The sequence below is a fragment of the Dromaius novaehollandiae genome, chromosome 21, assembly GCF_036370855.1.
Source record: "Dromaius novaehollandiae isolate bDroNov1 chromosome 21, bDroNov1.hap1, whole genome shotgun sequence".
Classification (NCBI taxonomy): domain Eukaryota; kingdom Metazoa; phylum Chordata; class Aves; order Casuariiformes; family Dromaiidae; genus Dromaius; species Dromaius novaehollandiae.
The window spans coordinates 7635722-7656065 of NC_088118.1; the positions used below are offsets into that span (position 1 = coordinate 7635722).

The following is a 20344-nucleotide window of genomic DNA, read 5'->3' on the forward strand; positions in this document are numbered from 1 at the left end:
CACTCTTATGACTAAATTGAGCAGCTATGGTTGAATACACAAAGGGAACAGGTCTGTGGTGGCTCAATGTATTACTGAACGTGGCTGCTTTTCAGAGCAAAGGCTCGCTAATCAAGCCCATGACCGCTATTGTACTAGAAACTTAGCAACAAAAGGTTGTGTCGTGGCGGAAGGAAATGGTGTACTTGCACAGTTATGCATTTCTAAAGGTTTATCAAATCTGCAGAAAGATCAAGCTATCTCTGAGGACCACCGTGTGTCTGCAGAAATGCCGGAAGTGCCTTCGCCTGACCTTTACGCACAATGAGAAGATTCCTTGGCAGGGCTTGTTTATGCGGCCTCTGACTCCGGCTCAGGAATGCTTTGGAGCACCGGCCTTCCCTGGGCTGTGGGGATAGGTGAGAAACACCAGCAGACAGTCGCACATGTCACTGTCACTGACTTGCTGAGGACCCTAAAGAGTGAATGACCAGAGAGACGTTGGTTAGCTCGGTTGTGGCTGGGGGAGGCGGCGCGCGCTGGCACCCGGCACGGGGCTGACCCTGGTCGCCGGAGCGCCACCGTCAGCCACCGTCCTCATGCAAGACACTTCGCCTCCCCGAGGCTCAGCTACGCTAGCTCCTCTTTCTCTCTCTCTCTCTCTCTTTCTCCCCATGGACAATAGATGGGTTTCCAATTTAGACACCTCAGTCAAGTACCTAAATTAGGCCTGATAAACGCAGCCTCCAGCGACATAAATTTCCTGCTGTAAGAGGTCGATATTATTTTATAGTGATGATGATGGTCACTGCTGCTGCTGTGGAGATCCTTTGTTTTCCTTTTAGCTACATTTAATTTAGGTGCAAAGTTCACGCTTTATGTGCAAGTATGAGAGGGGAGGGAGAGAGTGGGACAATATGATGCCTCAGAGAAGAAAACCACCATTTATTTTGTCACATTTTTTTACATCATACTCCTCATACAACAGTTTAATTGTAACACTTAATACATTTTTTTAAAAAAACACCAAGATTATTTGCAAAATTATATATATTTTAATATCCAAAAAGTACATTGCATATATATAGTAGCAAAAGCCCCATTTCCATGGGTAATTTCTTCATGCTTCTTAAATTTTGCGATTATTGCAGTAATGTTACTTATAAACATCCCAAAAGCACTAAGACCTAAACTGATTAGCTTGATCTTATTTTTCCTTTTTGTTAAATAATGGCATCAGTGCTTCTGTTTAAAGTTATGAGCAGACTATAATGTTCTGGTTTTAGGCTCTCGTCCTGCAATCGGATGCTCATAGACCAAATCTTGCACCCACACAGAGTCCCAGAGGTTATGTCTAGACTAGACGTTTGTGATCCTGTTAATTGGTTGCCAGTTAATACAAGTTAGCTAATAGGTTGAACATGTAAGTCTAACCCCCCCTCCTGTAGACATCTGTTCTAAAACACAAGTGCTTGTGGTTTACCCTTCTGTTTATGGCACCAAACCGCCATTTGTGGATCATCAAATTAACATCTGCAGAATTAGATGGCTGAAAACTTTAAAACTTTAACAATTTAAGTGAAAACCCGTAGCAGAAGTTTTCAGAAGATATGCGAGAAGTATTTGAGAATTTCTTTAGGTGGACAAGATATTTCCAAAGTTTAAGATTTGATGAAAAATAATCACAAAATATTGCAAAAGTTGTTTTAAAATGTTGGTGCATGGTTTCAATCAGCTTTAATATAAACGTGTTAGCTAAACGCAGTTAATTTGAGACAATTTTGACAGGCTAATACAAGAAAAATCTCTACTCTAGACAAACCCAGAGAAGTCTGGAAGGTTTGGGGGTCAGCTCAGGATCCAATTGCAGCACTGAGGCTATCTCCAACAGATACATTACTCATGTCTTATTTTTTTAATTTTTTTTTAGTAAAAAGTACAAAGCTACAGCCCAAATGTACAGATTGAAAAGATGTACAAATTACATTAAAAAACAAAAACAACCCACAAACAACTGAGCTGATAGTAAAAAAACAAACCTGCATTTGTGACCGAGGTCAACTCGTTTTATTTAATCTTTCTTTAATCTGTGAGATATAGGGAAAAATAACTCTGCATAACTTATACAGTAATTTGCCTTCTGATTTGTTGACCCTTTGGATGACGGTCTGACAAACGCACAGCGTTCGCGAATCGATAGCATTTAGCGATCCCTAAGACTCTGGCAGAGCTCAAGGGCCTGCTGTCATTTATTTTACTTCACTTTTGCTTTCAAGGAATGTCTGTGCTTGACATTAGGTTACTTTATTTTGTTCTGGTCTCTGATGTTCCTGGAGTTAATACACAGTCTAATGAAGTTGTACAGTCTAGAAAAGTTCCTTCAATGCCCTTTACTTCTTAAAATATACATGTACATATATATATATATATGAATATATATATATTTAATTTCCAGTTGGGTGAAACTCCTCATTTGCCTTAAAGCTAAGATTCCAGTTGCGGTCCCCTGCAGCCCAAGGTCCTCCTGACTTAATGGTCAAATTGCCTACCCTCTCCAAAGCGAGAAAAAAACCCACGTAGTCATCTTTTCCTACGACCCACAGTTGGATCTATGTCTTCTAAAAAGCCTTTGAATTCTTAAAACTTTCTGTGATCAAAATGCTAATAATCATTCCAGGTTGCGGTGAACAATCTTCATAGTCAATTCCTACAGAGGACATAAGCATTAAAACCCAAAGAAAATGCAGAGTACTGGCCCAAAGAAGCATCCATCTCTCAGTTCAAGACACAAGAGGCAAAGTTACAAAAGTAAAAGGTTTGATCCAGGAATAACCAATATCCAGTTTTAACTATCCCTCAGAAAGGCCACAATTATCCATTAAGGGTCCCAGAAAAAAAAAAAAATCCCAGAAGTAAAGAAAGTGTCCAACCAGACTGATAAAGGCCACTTGAAGATAAAAGCATCTAGTAATAGCTGCCCAAGTGTGGTGATACATGAGCGTTGGGATGGCGAGGGACATTGGGGTTTGGATAAATGCTTCCGGTAGGGGAGGTCCAATAAGGTGAGGCTGCTCCGAAGAAACTGGATGATGTGACAGGCATAGAGGAAGGGTGCGGGGGTACAAAGTTCACCTTCTGCTGATGGGCATGGTAGGAAGGCATGTAGGAGAGATCTGATGGATACTTGTACATTGAAGATTCAGTGGGATGAGGCTGAAGAGCCTGGGCAATGCCATGAAAGTCAAATTTGTAGGCATACCTTTTGCCATGCACTTTGGTCATAATGTTCTTATCGTAGTAGTATCGGAGGGCTCGGCTCAGCTTGTCGTAATTCATGTTGGGCTTGCTTTTGCGTTCTCCCCAGCGCCGTGCCACTTCATCAGGGTCCGTCATCTTGAACTCCCCATTGGTCCCTTCCCACGTGATACAGCTGGCATTGGAACTGTCCGACAGCAACTCGAGGAGGAACTGCCACAGCTGGATCTGCCCGCTCCCTGCAAGGAGCAAGCCAAAGAGGAAAGGAAATGACATTGTGTTTCCTGCTTAAAAGCAAAGACAAAGGCAGGAAACAGAAGGACTATCTCGATCTTTACTGGGAACTACTCCTTCAAGCCTTCGAAACTCTTACGTAGGAATGGATAAACTATTCCCAGCAAACAAGTTAGTCAACCCTTTGTTCTGTTTATGAGTTTGAGGTCAGATTAGATTTCATAATGGTCGCCTTTGGCCTTAAAAATCTTTGGGCTTTTCATAAACAGGCTTTTTCCGAGCATACTGTTCTGCAAAATTTTTCACTGAATGGTTGACATAGTATATTTTAACTCCTGACTGCTTACTGTTTACCATGGATGTTGTCTTGGATACCTACAGTTTCCTTTCCAGTTGATCTGAGTTACATAAGATTATTTCTTCCCCAGACTAGGTGACTCCTAGTTTTATTCGTGTGGTCCTCACAAGCATTCAATCCCATTCCAGCAATAAGCAGACAGATTTGCCATCAGTGTCAATACAAAGTGCCTACAGTTGTCATCCTCTAATGATGTAGTCCAGTGTTTTGAATATCCATGACTGCTCCTGATCAGTATACTCGTTTGTTTAGTTCAAGTAAGATTTATTCAAAGCCTTTTTCACAAAAGTCAGGGAGTCTTTCTGCTGTGACTTTCAGAGATGTTTTGTGCCCCACCTTGTGTTAATCTGTAGCAGATATTGGAGAACTAACCTGCACTGCAAATCTGAGAGACACGAATTCAAGTTCTGTATAACGCTGTCGTTAGAGAATGCTAGTTTTGGGTAAAAGCCTTCAGGAAGGTGATTTGTTCAGGTAGAGATGATGTTGCACCCCTTTCTTCACTTTACTGTAAGGATTTTTGTGAAAGCAGTTATGAGACCACAACCACTAAAAACAACAGCCCTGACAGCTTACCCAAATAATAGAGGACAACAGCTACTCATCTAGTATAGTCAAGCAGTAGATAACAAGAAAACTAACCCCTCTGATAATGGAGGATTGCCTTCAAAATGGTGGTCTGAACTCACCTGGATTGGCAAGACGGCTACTAGTGGGCCCCAGGATTTGATAGGGATCTAAAATAATAATAATAATGAAAGAACAAAAGCTATTTTAACACATTTTATCAAAAAAGAAACAAAATGTCATTATTATTTATTCTAGAAGCCTAAAAAAATTTTCACTTTCTGTCTTTATTTGTACTGCCTCTTTTTCTAGCATTAGGGGTCTGGAACAGTCCTGATGTGTTCCTTATTTCTTTTTAAGCAAACAACCACCAATTATTTATGGAATTCAGAATGGCACAGTGGTTCTGGCACTGGTTTCAGAGTGGCCCATTTTCACAGATCATAATCTTTTTCGGACATACTCTACGCATTTTGTGTGTCAACCAGAATCTTCAGTCGCGTGAAAAAAAACACGTGTGAGAGAGTATAGCAGTAACAAATCAGAAGTGAATATATTCCTCCTAATAAAAAGAGCTCAACAGCAGATGGGATTTTCAAATTCACTTGTTAACATTTCAGTTTGCTATCCACTGAGGTCAATGAAATGCTCGCCCAACTCTCCCTCATTGAAGCCAACAGAGCATCAGACAAATGAGGGTAACAGGAATTTAATCACTGGCTCCAATGAGACTGAGTGTTTCTTGAAAACCCCACAATGCATTTACTAAGAATGAATTCCTTCCCTTTTTGTGGGGCCTCTGCAGCCCTAATCTCTACCCTTCTCTTTGCTTCTCTCTGGTTTTGGTGATTTGGATCTATAGCATTTGCTCGTGGATTGAATTGATGCCAAAAGAACCAACTCCCTAAAAAAGAAAAAAAAAGATAGAAAGCAGCTGTGCAAAGCAGGGAAGGTGGTATTTAGCTTTTCAAAAGCCCCTTGGGAAACTAGCAGGAAACACGACTGCTTGCTGTCCAGGAGGCCTTGCTTTTCTTATTTGGACTGCTTTGACACTGGGGAAGCCCTGTCGATTCTGTTTGGGGATACTTCCGTTGAACATCGTTGCAGCGGCGGTTCGGAGGTAACGAGCAGACACGCCAGCCCCGCAGTACGAACAACTCCATGACCTGAACTGTATCAAGATCTCTTACACTGCACGTTGTGATGCTTCAAAGGAGATGCTAAAGCAACTGATGCTAGGCACTGCGTGTGACTCAGCTGAAACAAGGATGTTTCTTTTGAATGGGGAAGGACCGTGGAGTAAAATAGAAACAGTTTGGAACAATTGCTGTCACTGCTTAGTCACATTTGACTCATTTTTCTGAGACTTCCCTGTAAGGCTCTGCCATTTGTCCCCTGCTCATGATTATTGCTGCTTGACACGTTTACTCTCCCAGTCTAGTACAAATAGAATTACTTAGCACATGCGGTGGGGACACAACCAACAGTTACCTGGTTGGGGCCGTTGCTGTTCTGTTGTCTTATTCACATTTTGCGTCCCTGCAACGGGAGGGCCTGTAAAAACAAGGAAAGATCTTATATGTGCAGGAACAGAAGAGAAGGAATGAACAGAGAACAATATAAATACAATAATAATACATACCAAACAGGAATAATACACAGATTGGGATGGGAAATGTTTTCTCATCCTAAAAGCTGGTATTTTTGAGATTTCACTGGATGATTATTAAAAATCTCATTATAACGTGAAAAAGTATGCAGTTTAGGCAAGGAAAAATATTACGTAGACGTTTTATTCATTTTCCATCTTTTGTTATAACTTAATGTACATCCTAATTTACATCCATGTTTTTGTATAAATTTTGACTTTCTTCCATGTTGGAACGTTTTTCAGTATCTTTTAGAAATGGGAAATTTTTTTTATCAACCCTTTTATGCAAAAACTTGTTTTTATCAAATCAAACATTTAATTGAAAATATCATGGCCATTTCTATAAATCAGGTCAATGTTGACATCTGCTCCTCCTAGTCATATAATTCCTGACAGCAGAAAACTAACTCAAAGAATAGTCTTCACATTCAGCGTGCACATAGTTCAGAAAGCTGCAAAGCAAAAAAAATCTAATCTGACCACCAGCTTCTGCCACATTTATTCAAACCCTGTAGTATCCTGCTGAGAGTCAAATGTGCCCATCTTGCACTGCTGTACAGGGATATGCCCCAGCAGTGGAAGTAGGGGGAGTATGGCCTGATACCAGCTGCTTACGTTAACTAAATACAATCTCTCGGGGCAGGGAACCGCTATTTCTAAGAAGTCAGCCCATGACCCAGAGTGTATTGTGAACTCAGGGACATAATAATAAAACTAAAGATGTTATGTTGCATGAGTAGGGGCTCTTTCATATGATAATCTCAAAGTGACTTAGTTATTAAGGGCCTGCTAGACTTCACTTGTAGGATCTTACTTTCTGAAAAGTAGCAAGAAACCCTCAGAATCTGCTCAAGGTGTCTATATCTGTCCCTTAAAAAATTACGTGTCGCTACAGACTGGTGGAGAACCTAGAGTCTACCTTTGTATGGAGTATCCAGTCCCGGCCCCTTAGTGGTAGTGGTAGTGGTTTGTTCCACTGTAACAACTGCCATCATCTTCAGTACATGACTCACTTGTAAAAGGATTTGTGTGGATTTTTTTTTCTTTTCATAATATAATTCTAGCTCTTTTATCTTACTGACTGCCCCCAGGTCTTCCACCATTCTGGCGCCCATAACACAAGGCAGCCAAGCCCGTCTTCTCCCACAGTCTCATTTTGATCTTTCATTGCAGAGTTTGTGATTCCCGTTGGGACAACTTACTTTTGGTGAGGCCAGAATTCATATTACTGCCCCATCCTGTTCTCCTGACTGCATCATAGGAGGGATCTAATGACAAAAGAGAACAGGCACAGAGGGGTTGAAATCAGCTCTTCCCAGACAAACTTGCAAGAATCTAGCTATGTTTCTTGGTCCCCCCGGCTCGGTATTATACATATACTTTTGTTTTTCCTTTCCCACATGTCCTGTGCTCCCTCGGCGCCCTTACAAAGGCAAGGCACTATTGATTAGGTTGCAAACGCAGTGGTTTTGGACTTGTTTCCAGCATGACCCCAATCGCACACCTCTGTGGCTAGGCTGGGCTCCCTCAGGCTTTCCTCCTGCTAGAGGTGACCTTGCTAGCCAGGAGCCTTCGCAGCAAGGGCCTGAGGGCGTTTTGGGCAGTGCTCGAGTCTGGCACTTCTTGATCGGTGAAAAACCAGTCATTACAGTCAATGGGGCTGAAAGCGCAACTCATCTTCCCCCAAAGCAGCCCCTGTCCGCAAGGCCCTCCTGGCTGCGCCGCCGGGCAGGGCGGCACAAGGGCCGCTGCCCGCGGCCGCAGAGCTCCCCGCGGAAAGCTCCGCGGGCACCAGCACATTCCTCCGGCTCTGGGAAAGCCGCTTCAGCTTTGAAATTACAGCCTTTCAGTCATCGGCACGGAAAGGAAAACAGAGGGGAGGGGAAGAGAGGGAGAGAAAGAGGAGGAGGGAAGAGAGGGGAAAGGGGAAAAAAGAGCTCATTTAATGCGCCTGTTTTTATTTTTATTTTACTCTTTATTTGTGTGTATATACTTTTTTTTTTTTTAGCTGGAAACCACAAACCCCGCTGCAAATAGATCAGACTGAAAAACAAACCGCTACGGTTTCAGCCTGGTACAGAGAGCGCGCGGGGCCATCCCTGCAGAGGGAAGGGAGGCTGCCGCGGCAGCCCCGGGCACGCTGGCCCTGCAAGGAGCCGGCCCCGCTCCCGCTGCCAGCCCTGGGAGCCGAGCCGGACACTGGCTCGCAGCCTAGCGCTGCCAGGGAACGCTATGCCCAAGCTCAGGCCTCAGCAGCTGCCATCGTTGTAAATAAGCAAAGCTGTTATTTGCATGTGTGGCATATTTTTCCTTGCTGGGAACCCATCGTGCAAATGCTGCCGCATCCGCGTGCGCCCGGGGCTCGCGCTGCTGCTCGCTGAGATCGGCACTGAACGGACGAGGCCTCAAGTAACCGCTGGCTTTTCCCATGTCCCCTTTGCCGCCAGTCTCTGACTTTCATTTCTCCCCTGGGATATCTTTCAGAAGTATTACAACTAGAGCTATTAGGGAAATGTTTTGGGAAGTATTTTAAGGAAGAAAAAAAAAAACAGTTCTGAATTGAGAGAGAGAGATGAAACCTCAGAGATTTCCACAGATCAAGAAGCTGATGTACATTCTGGGCTATCTCAATCAAAAATAGTTTTACCATTATGTAATTTTAAAACAGAATGTCACTTACATGGTGATCCTTTGTTAAGGATAGCAATCAATTTTCCAACAGAAGAATTCTTTTCCAATTGAGGGGGGAAAAAACCCTTTCTAAAAAGTAGCAGAATTAACTTTGATAATCTTCAGTTTTCTCTGATTTTTTTTTCGGGGGGGGGGGGAAGGTGTCAGAAAATAAACCAGTGCGAATCAACTGCTAAAAATGGGTTGGTTGATTCAGATGCATCAGTATGTTTTGAGTAAAGAAACAGGCCATCATCTGGATAGATGATCATCCTCCTCCTGCAGATGGAGAAACTTTGGCACAGAGGACAACTCTGCTTTGCTTGCAGTGTCACAGAAAAAGAGTGTAAAATGCATCTCCTGAGGGTTTTCTTTACTATTAAGTGACACCATTACAATCAGATATGCTGGCCAGGTGTATATTGCTGTGGCTGCTTGGACTTTAAAGGAGCAGGGCTTGGTCCTCCAGATGGATTTGGCTGAGCCAGTCCAAAATTATGTTCAAGTCATGAATCGTTCAAAAGCTCCCTGAGTGGGTTGCCTTGTAGCGTACATTTTAGGTCTTAAAATGTCAGGTTAGAAGGATGGTATGCATGTGACTCAGCCCAGATTTAATCCAGGCTTAATGCACCTCAGATGAGCCCCTTTGCCTCACTTTTCCACATATAGAATGGATTAATGGTACTTCTCTGTCCCACTGGAGTGTGGCAGCCACGCTTGTCCTGTTATGATGAGACCTAGCTATGAGTGTGACTTTGCAACGGTAAGAAGGGTTAAGCAAGACATTCAGCAATGCAGGCACTGCTATTGAAACAGCATGTTCACTCAACTAGTGCAAGTTTCTCTTTTTTTCTCTCTCTCTCTCTCTAAAAAAAAAATCAAATCCAGTAAGCTATTTTTGTTTTGTTTTCACAAAAATTCGTGCAACGTGAAAGAACCACATCAGCCCTCCCGGCTTCCAGGCCCCGACTCTAAAGCTGAACGTGTTTAAAACAAAATGGAAAAGGCAGGGCCAGGGAACCTATCCAGAGACTCGAGTTTCTGCAAAAACAATATCGTTCTCAGGACCTGACGCCCAGTGGCTCACAGAGATTCAACAGAACTCCAGCCAGACGGTTAGTTACAGGGAGAGTCTTATCTGTCATTAAAACCACTTGGATTTTACACCAAAACTTGCCGAGCTATGGAAATTCAATTAAAAGATTTGGACCGAGGTCCTCTTCTGGTGTAAATCAGCAAACAGCTAGAGTGAAGTTAGGGGCCAATTTCTACTAGCTAAGGATCAGGTCCCTAAGTCTGTTTTAGACCTAAAAGGCCCAGCGGAACAACAGTCCTATGACAAATGTGTGTTCAATACAAAATGGAATTAAAGAGCACAAAATAAATCATAGATGCTTTCAAGAAATGTCATTCTGCAGCTGTCTGGTTTATGTCCAGAAATTCCCCAGAATGAATGCATACTCTATTATGAGTAAGGTAAAGGATATTAATAATGCTTTGCACTTTCACAGCACCTTTCAACTAAGGATCTCACAGCTTTGCAAACATTCACACTCACAGCGCGCCTGGGAAGAAGGTTAAATATCATTTTATTTATTTACATGCATAAATGCACTTTCCTAAGGCTTTAGCTGCCTTTGCCAGATGAAATGCCTTTCCCAGAAGTTGGATGGTGTGGAACAGACCATGTAGCATTGCTCTCTGGACCTCCTCTAACCTTTGTCTGTACTTTCTCACCCCAGGTCTCACCTCAGCTCCTATCCTGCCACCCGTTACGCCATTTGGACTTTCTCATCCTCCGCTGTGCATCTCCCCTTTCAAAGCCTGTTGATTCCCATGGAATCAGATGTAAATGTGAAATAATGCGACTAGCTAGGCTATGCAGAGGGCTAGGAAAAGGCTTAGAGTATCTCAACATCCCTGAGATCCAGAGTGGACCTTAGGCAGGTTGTCCTATAAAGTTCAGGAGATGAGCTGTATTATCCATATCTCCAGAGTTTCTTCTTGTCAGACTGTCTGGTGCAACAAAGGGGGGCCATAATGTGAGGAGGAAGCTGATGAGTGTGCCCCAGGGATCCCCTTGATGAGTCTGTGGGACACGGAGGAGGAGAAAGGCTGCACATTATACTGCATAAGTGTAGGAGGCACGTCATTGCAGTCAGGAAGATAAGGCAGGCTCCGCTGAACCACAGACCCACCTTTACACATCCCCCCTCCCCATCTCCTTTTTTCTCATCTCAGAGCTTGAATATTAGTTTGCTCTTGTTCCCAAAACCTCTGGATCATACTTGGCCTAAATAGCCTAACAGGCCCCAATATTGCGGTGGGCCAGGGACAGATGGACAGTCACCCACAGGCCTGTTTTCTAGGAAACCAGGTTTAAAATCCCCACACAGATTTCCACACCACAATGAAAGCCATCCCAGATGCCTCTCAGTCCTTTAAGCTTGAACACAGTCCCGTGAACAAGACATTAGGGAAGCTGTGTTTAAGATATGATGCATTAGAGAGTAAATCCTCTCTCAAAAGCTTTAAAAAGTTTTTTTTTTTAATTAAAAATGGTCTTTTATAAATCTTAAAGCTTGGGGTGGGGAGAGAAATGTGAGGGGGGTTCAGCTGAACAATAGGCTCACAGTGCCTGGCCTTCCCGAGCTGCTCAGTGAGTGCTGACAGCCCCTTCATCCTGCTCCCTCCCTGGGAACCTTATTCAGTGAAACCAGACTCAGACACAAGCTTGTGCTGCTAGCCCTGATAAGGCTCTCCAGGGGAAGGATGGGCACTGGGCCTTTGATGTTTTTCAGGCTTCCTCGCTCTAGGATTGATACAGTGGGGCTGGGTCACGAACGGACTGAACACTTAATAGGCACTAGAGGAAGATCTTATCCAAAATACTCTCTCTATTGGTGTAGCAGCCCCTAATTCCCAGCCAGGTTGGGAAGGAAGAACATGGCGTATTGCAATCACTGGCAACAGCGGCAGCTCTTTGCAGCCAAGCATCATCTGCATTACGAACTGCTGGAGCTCACCGTCAAGGTGGGGAGTGGCTGGTCTGAGCACTGGCTCCCTCTTCAGACCCGTGAGCAGGGTCGTGCGGGGGTTAATGCCGTAGCCATGGGTCTGCATGCCCTGAAATGTCTTACTGCCTGCAACACAGCAGTGTCCAGATGCTGAGCTGTGCCTGAGCAAATACTATCCCCATCACCTTTCCCATGCGAGGAGCCCTGGGAGGTATTAGAGAGGCATCTACGAAGTGCTAGAAATCACACTGTCACGTAACACAGGCCAAATCCCAATGGGGGACTGCAGAGCGGAGCATGTGTGAAATCTCCCAAGAAGCCTTTATCCCCTGAGATGGGATTTCTTCCCAGAGACATCTTTTATAGAAGTTGTCTGGGAATGCACGTGTGCAGCAAACTCATGGGGGCATCTAGGTTCCCCAACATGGCAGGTGCTAAGCAAGAGAAAGAGCCCACCGGTCCCTGCCTAATGGAGCTGATACATCCAAAGAGATTAGTCAGACAAAAGATGGAGTGGGATAAGAGCTAATCTGAGTTGTCTTAAGTTATAGAGGCAGAGCTAGGAAGAAAATAAATGCAAGTCTCCCAAGTCCCAGCGGATTGTCTACCAGCTTACTTATACTGCCTCCACTTTCCTTTGAGATATGCTGGCAGCCTCTGGCCAAGTCTGTCATGCTGTCTCAGCTGAATTATAAAAACGGTAATAACTGAAGTCGTTTTGTCTTCTTTTGGATTCTTACCGTGAGATCCTGGGTTGCTTTACAAAGACGACCCAGTTTACATTCTGAAAAGAACCTGAAATACAGAAGGAACTGCTCCTGAACACCTTGTCTTATCTACTCTGAAAGACCATGGGGTCAATAGCTATAGTGGTTTAGGGAAGGCAGGTATCTTATTTCCAGACAGGACTGGGCCTTGCAGATGCCGGTGATGCAAATCGGGGGAAGGAGAAGGCTGAAAATTTGAAACGGGCGATGGGATCTATGGGATTCTTCATGCAGAACACATTGTGGTTTGTGCAGTGAGTCCTTCTGCTTCAGAAGGAAGAAAGATCCTGGCTGGGTGGCTGGAATTTAAATTAGCTTCTCTAAATGGGGAAAGCAGAACCAGGTGTCCTAGGGGAGCCAGACTTGTGATTAAACTAAGTGGTCACTTGGGGTCTATTTTGTGGCAAGCAGTTTATATAGAGAGAGAAGGGAGGACATAGGACCTCGCTGCTTTTCCTCACGAGTGGGGTTGTGTGTAGTGGCTAGCACTAACACTGCTCAGCTATCTTGGAAAAGTCCCAGAATAGACACACGGGAACAAAAAACACTAGTGCTGCAAACCAAACATGTAAGCGAGGCCTGCCAAGCCTCCAAGCATCCAGCCCTCGCGCTCCCGTCGGCTAACCTCCTGGAGTTCACATTGAAGAGGTGGGGTTGGGTTTAAAGCCAGTTGGAGAGCAGAATCCCAGACTGTGGGTTTCTGGAGGGGCGAGGAAGCCAAAGACACCTCCAACTCCTCCTAGAAACATTAGATGCTTTGTTTTAAATGACGGCAGCAAACATGAAGATTATAGACTCTTCTCAGGCCCCCTCTGGCTCAAGGGTACGTGCCAAATGCCCAATCCATACAGAAACGAAGAGCAGAATGGGATGTGAAGAGTCCTATGGCCTGGTTAAAACTGCTGTAAGAGATGGTTCATGCCAGTCAGTAATTCACTTCTCAGAAGATTAGCTCCATGGCATGCCCAGGTATGTGTTATTATGAGTTACGGTTGTCCAACCTGTGTACACCAATGCCCTGGAATCACACCCAAAACACTGATTATCTTGCAGTGAATTACTTTTCAAATTACTATTTCTGCTAGTTCTAATAATCTCTTGGCACGTAGTCCCTATGTCATGCTGCACCTCAGTCACAGCCAGTATTGCTACGATTGTTCTCATGATTTTGTAAGACTTTCCAGTACCTTCAAGCCCACAACGTCCTGCTCCTTGGGCTAACGAAGGCTACCAGTAACATCAGCAGTGTAGGGATCAGATGCAGAACTGAGTAATTCTAAGTCTCTCCAGTAAACACTCTGCACTAGCTGAGTGCAAAAATAATTGTAAGCTACATCCACTTCAGTGCATCTGCTTTACTGCCGCATTATCCTACGATTTGATTACTTTGCAATTTTTAAAAGACATATTTGTCATCAAACATCTCTACGTTGCTATTGACCTGTTTTACAAATGAGGAACTGACCCACAGCGATCAAAGTCCAGGGTTGTAACACGCACTCATTTTTTGACTAGAAGTCAACTCGAACAGCGTGAAAAGGGCCTAAGTAGCTTGCTGGATTTACCTAGGAAATCTGTGGCAGAGCATGGAAGTGAGGAACAGGTTTAACATGCGGAGGCAGCCGAGAGCCCTGGGTCTGCATTGCTGTGCCTACGGAAAGGCGAAACATAGCTACCAAACATTTCCAGTTTAACTCCTCTTCTAGATCCAGTCTGGGGTTAAAGGACTATGATTCAAGCCCACTTATAATCTCCAGCATCAGCCAGGATCTGCAGTTTAACAACGTGCGTGCACAAAACCAGAATTCAGGGTTTTCCGAGGGGATTCATCCAGCTTGCGCAGCCGGAGCGTGCTCAGGGCGCCGCAGATCCCTCCCGCCGCAGGTCACTGCTGCTTGGCATCTCTGGTGCCTCTGCCTCTACGGGCACAACCCGGCGGGGTGCCCGGGGCAGCTGCTACACACGGCGCTTCCAGAGCCGCGGTGCTGCTCCCCCGCTCGGAGAGGCAATCCTGCCTCCCGCACTTGGAGTCGCTCCCTATTTGCTTTGGGCCGTAGGCGACAGCCCCCAGTGGTGCGAGTGCGGCTAGAAAAACATCCCGGAGCCGTGCAGCGGTGCAGCTTCCTGATTCACGTCTGCGTTACCCGGGGCAAAGCTTACAAAGACACATTATGGAGAAAAGGAGGAAGTACTGAGAGGGGGGTTTTTGTTGCTTTTTTTAATATCGGCAGCAGAAGTCCCAATACACAGGCCGCGATGAAGACCGAAGCATGCGTCCTAAGAATCCCTCCCAAAGCCAGCTCTGAAAAGCAAACGCTTTTCAATTAACACACACAGTCACAGACTTACAGTCCTACGTACATGTACAGCCCCACGTCTGCGTGGGTGCGTGCAGGCAGGCATGCTCCTGTGCGGAGAGGCAGGCAAACACATATACCGAAAGGAAATTTCTGAACTCCCATTCACACATCTATACTCGCACTCATCCAGAAGAGAAACATATACCGAATGGGCAAACAGCACTGTGTGGTCACGGAAACAGGAGAAAACCAGCCTGTCTGCAGCATACACATATTGAAAAAGACACGAACACAAATGGAGAAGTAAGGAGAAAGAAAGGCATATGCACGGAGAAAAAAGCCAGACGCAGCAATACGCACATGAGAAAAGGGAAGAGGAGACCCACATGCGCACGCTTTGCAGCGAGCGTTTTTACAGCGGTTGCCCATTTAGCTCATTATCAAGAAACAAATTTACTCTTGTCTTAGGAAACAGCCCAAGTGCTTCCAAGAGCTTTTGGAGGGAGGGACTGCACCCCAGCAAATACGTAACCCGCACACACATGTGCAACAACAGTGCTTGCAGTGCACCCTAGGCAAAAAAATAATAGCTCTTTTGCTGGGAGAAAAGGAAGGATAATGGTTACTTAGAAAGTGCTCCAGACAAGCTGTCAGGTTGAATTCAGAGAACTGGAGTCTACTCTGGGACAGCGCTGGCTCGGGGTGATCCCTTGTGAGTTGGGTTTCCTGCCTGCTACAGCTTAAAGACAACGATTCTTTGTTTCCAGTTTTTCTGGTGAAAAAACACACGGCTGCCTCCGAAGAGGGTCAGGGAGAAAGCAGACAAAACACTAACTCTGGAATTTCAAAGGAAAACAATTAAAAAAAAGAAAGAAAAAAGAAAAAACCGAGAGCGCTAGCTACTGTCTCTCTGAAATCATAAATCCCTGGTTTGGCCACACAGTCGCAATAAAAAAGAAACACGAAAAAAGCCTCCCCTCTTGCTGCTACGGAGCTAAATAGGGATGAGGGATATTTCATCACCAGGCACACAAATATCATCAACAAATGTTGCAGCATGTACAGGCAATTAAGAGGGCATGAAGCCTCAACTGCTCTTTTTCTGACGTGAATAAGACTGGAGGGCTTACAACCTTTCCGGCAAACCTGGGGCCTTACCGACACGCGAGAAAGAGCGGTTTACTGGAGCTGGTCGATATTTCTCGAGTGACAGCCTCTTCGAAGTGAAAAATGACCTTTCTAAGAGAGGAGCTTTATGCAGGAATTCGCGACCGTTTTCCTGTGGGAACCGTGCTTATGCAATCGTGCTGCTCGTGTGTCTGCTCTGCCCTCTCCCGCCGGCCCCCAAAGCGTTTGAACCTGTCACCCGGGTGCCACCAAATTTGACAAGGTGGAGGCGGGGGGGTAGCGAGTTCCTGCTGGTTTAAAGGAAACTTGGGGAAGGAGGAGAGGGCTTGCAGCCCCGACGGGGAGAGAAGCAGCAGCGTGAACTCGTATTTTATTAGATATTGAACATGGGTTGCAAACCAAACAAAACCTGGCTACTTTTGTTTCAATGCTCACTCTTTTGTTTAATTTGCCAACTTTGAGCAAAACATGGGAGAAAATACACTTTCTGCCCAAGCAAAACAACCTTATTGTTCACACAAACACTTTTGTAACGCAGGTGTACACACCTAATAGCTACTAGCCATCATGACCAAGGCTAAACCCTTAAAACTAGTCTCCTGCATTCATATTCACATACAACTCACTTCCTTCCTTCTTTGAAATCCCAGGTCGTGCATCAGCCTTTCCTGTGGCCTTCTGCAAAGGTTGCTTGAATTTAGGTTGGATTTAAGAGACTTTGGGCTACCTCTGATTTACTGCTATTCTAAGCTAATTATATTGCCTTAGGCTGGGACTAAAGCGTGCAGGGGACAAAGCTGGAGAAGGACGAAGACCCTTGCTGCATGCAGCATTTTAAACAAGGCAATATGTAACCTGCAATCCCGAAGCAAGCAGCCAGAGTCGCTCCACTAAATCCTCGCACACAACACATTGCTATGGCCCGTATCAACCAAGCCTTCCTTCATCCCGCGCTGACACCTTGCTGCTCAAATACCCACCTAACTGTTTACCTGCATATATGACAAAGCGTAATGTATACAACACCAGGTACGTATACATGCTTGCTTGAAGAGGTAATTTTGCACATCGATCATAACAATTCTGCCTGTTTGGAAACGGACCACACTACTCTGCTAAGAGCTCAGCACTTGGCCTCCAGTCCTTTACGTTTAGGCTTGTGTATTAAACACGTGAGTTATGCAGACCCAGACGTGCTTAAAAATAAGCATGGACTTAAAAAGTGTGTTGGACCGAGGCCAGAATGCTCACAACCGTACAGGACATGGCACTTTGGCCTTCAAAATGCTCTCATATGTGAATAACTTTCCATTTCCCCATGGAAACCTACTTAAATGACACCATTCTGAAGGCGAGCGATTTAAAATCTCCGTGGACTTGTGCAGATAATGTAGTCTCAGATTCTCCTCCCGTGTCTCCAGGACCTACAGTGGGTCAGTCATTCCTGCAAACAGTCACGGAAAATGAAACAGACCATCTCTCCAGTAGAGCCCTGGGAGTGGGACACAAATCTTTCCATTCAGCAATGAGAGCAACCTCGTTTCATTTTCCAGAAAATTGTGCTCTGGCCAAAAAATACTGGTGATTTTCATTACAGCAATTTATTTCTCAAAGGCAGCTGAAGACAATTTGTACCAATGACGCTAAATACCATAGTTTTGAGTGTTTATGAGGCTGAGGAGCAAAGAAGCTCAGGCAGTAACGAGAGTGCTTTGAACACCGCAGAAGGATTCTACCTATATGATCCGAGAACAAAACAAGTATGTTCCGTGCACCAACTGTCTAAATTTACAGTATCTGCTTCTGCCACGAAAGCAGTTTAACTCTCCTAAAGCAGTGCGTCAGGTTCTGCTGGCATCTATGTAGAGCTGGCATTGCAGAAGAGAAGTGAGAGGGAGAGGAAAATGGATGGGGAAAGGGGGTAAAGCCTCCAGCTGCAGCTAACCAGGACAGTTCTACTGTCTCCAGAGCTGTGATGTGAAACTCTGTCCTGTGACAACAGTGTCACCCTCGCTAGCTTGGGCCTCCAGTGCCCTGTGCCCGGAGCAGCTACGCTGCGGTCTGGGCTATAGCATGGAGTATTGCTCCTGGGTGACGTTGTCCCCGCTGCGGCTGCAGAACATGCCCTACCGTGTCACGCAACAAGCTGGGGAGAGGGCAGCAGCCACAGGCTGCCTCCATCGCAGCTTCTGAAACGTGCATCTGTCCGTGCTGCAGCCGTACCTTTTTTGCCATGTAGATGGGTTTTTACGGTATGCGGATGGACTATGACGCATAAAGCATAGTGTAACCATATGCAAATAGCATGCATTTTCCCCTGGAATGTGCAAAATTACAACAAACGGGTTATTTGTATTCGTTATGCGATGTTAGAGAATGTGCAAGAAAAATTACAGTAGGAGTGAAGAAAACAGCACTTTTTTTCCTGTGTCTGACATGTATTATATTATTCCGTCACGACCTCCTGCTCTGCCTTGGAATCCTCAAGGAGAAGTGGTTAGAAAAATTTGCTTATGTCTGTTTTCATTTCATAGGGGTGGGGAGAAGAAGAAAATAAATTTATGGGATTAATAGATTAAAGATGCATTAACATTGAAAAATCATGTTTAATCTTTTGAGGAGCCAAGGAGACAAGAAAATATCTTATGAAAAAATTCAGGATTTTTAACTTGAAATTCCTCTTTTAAAGGAACACCATCATCTCAGAGCCGACCCATTAAAAGACTTAAAAGGAAGCAAGGAAAATCTTGTTGTCTAACAAGCTAGACTGAGCCTAAGGAATTCCAAGTCCAGTTTTATGTCCTTCAGAATTTTTTTCTGTGATACTGGACAAGATACTGCACTCTGCCCCCCAGTTCCTTATCTCTCAGCCTGTGATGTTCACATGTCTTTTATCCTGCCATCTTATCTCACTAATAACATTGGGAACTTGAATCAGTTTCAGTAGGTTGACGGGGGTCACTATGTCCTAGAGCAGCATGCGAACGTTGAACGAATGCAGAGGTAACGCCAGCATTGTAGGAAAAGATGGGAGGGGTATACATGGGATTTCAACATTTCTGTGATAGTTCTTAATTTTTATTTGAATAACCCATGGGTGTGTATAGTCCTTCACTGACACGCGATGAACGTACCGGCTAAAGTAAAAACGCCTCGCTGACAGAAATCAAATGCACCGAAGAAACACACTTGAGGGCAGTAAAAATGGAGGGAGGGGGAGAAACGATTTTTCCCTCCAGTTTCTTTCTGCTTGGGTGACTCTAGGCCCAACTTGCAAAGATAAAGGGTATAAAAAAAATTCAGAGGAGTGCAATTTTACCCAGAGCATTTCTCTTTAATAACAATCTCAGCTTTCTTCCCTTTATTTTTAGCAAGCACCTGGCCTGAGACCGAAAGAGCACAGTCTTGGATGGGTGCGTATGTTTATGAGGGAAGTCGTGGGGGAGCACGTGCGTGTGTGTCTGCTTTATTCAAATAGGTCCTAGCCAAGCTTTTATTAATTTTAAATAGATGACTGTGAGCGCAGAAAGAGTCAGTCACAGAAAAGCCTGAATGGCTTTGTCTCTGTAATGTACTATGTTTTATCAACTAATGCCTGTCTCAGAGAGAGAGGGAGCAGCACGCCAGGGAACAGACAGCTCAAGTGGATGGTTATAGGTTGGACAAAAGAAGCTGCTGCAAAAAGCAGCACTGATATTGTGTCCAGGGTCCAAGACAGATGTTGGAGATGAAATGCAGCGTGGTGCAGCGAGAGAAGTGCTGGCTCCAAGAGCACTGCGAGTCAATGAAGCAGCCAGACACACCAAGCAGAAGCCTGTTAATTGTGTGATCGCAGTTTGCTGTAGCCTTTCAGGGAAATAGGGGTTTTGTCCCTCTCTCCAGCTGCTTAAATAAAAGACTTTCTGCCTTCTCCCACTGTCCACTGAAATACAAACTCGTGGCTCATCAATGAAGCCATGTTGTCCTAAAAACATTTCCTGCTAGGCAAAAAAAACCCTGTCTCAGAACAAGAGCAGACTGCTTCTAGGTGGATTATCTCATATAGAAGGTTTCACACTTTTCACTAAAGTTTTTCAAATGGAGGACCCAAACCCTGTTCAGTGAATGGAGCCAATGTTCCCGTGGTTACACTAGGGGAAGGAACCAAACTCAAGGCTCCTAATCCTAGGCACCATGGAAGCAAGTCGTAGAGCACAGGGCAGGATTTCTGGTTTTTAACTTACTACTTGTTCTTTATCAAGTCAACCATCTCTCTGTGACTTACTTATCTAGATAAGGGATGTGCGTCATACCCATCACACCAACTCTCATAATTTTATCTTGACTGAGAAGCCAGGTTTTCATTAAAAATAACAAAAAAGAAAAAGACTGTAACTGCAGAAGAAAACTTGAAAAAGCTGACTGAAGGATATACAAAC

The 20344-nt window shown here is 44.6% G+C and overlaps 1 protein-coding gene across 6 annotated transcripts in view; it reads right to left on the reverse strand.

Moving 5' to 3' along the window:
* Positions 1-904: 904 nt before the first annotated feature.
* FLI1 (Fli-1 proto-oncogene, ETS transcription factor) overlaps positions 905-20344 on the reverse strand; it is a 95287-nt gene continuing 75847 nt past the window's right edge. For 5 of the 6 annotated variants that reach the window (XM_026097266.2, XM_026097268.2, XM_026097273.2 and 2 more), the window contains 4 exons: positions 7247-7312; positions 5885-5947; positions 4516-4563; positions 905-3473 (listed from right to left, as the gene is read on the reverse strand). In XM_026097266.2, the coding sequence (XP_025953051.1) occupies positions 2944-3473; positions 4516-4563; positions 5885-5947; positions 7247-7312 (707 nt within the window). In that variant the 3' untranslated portion in view covers positions 905-2943. The remainder of the gene's footprint in view (positions 3474-4515; positions 4564-5884; positions 5948-7246; positions 7313-20344) is intronic. The other variant, XM_026097270.2, reaches the window with a different exon arrangement.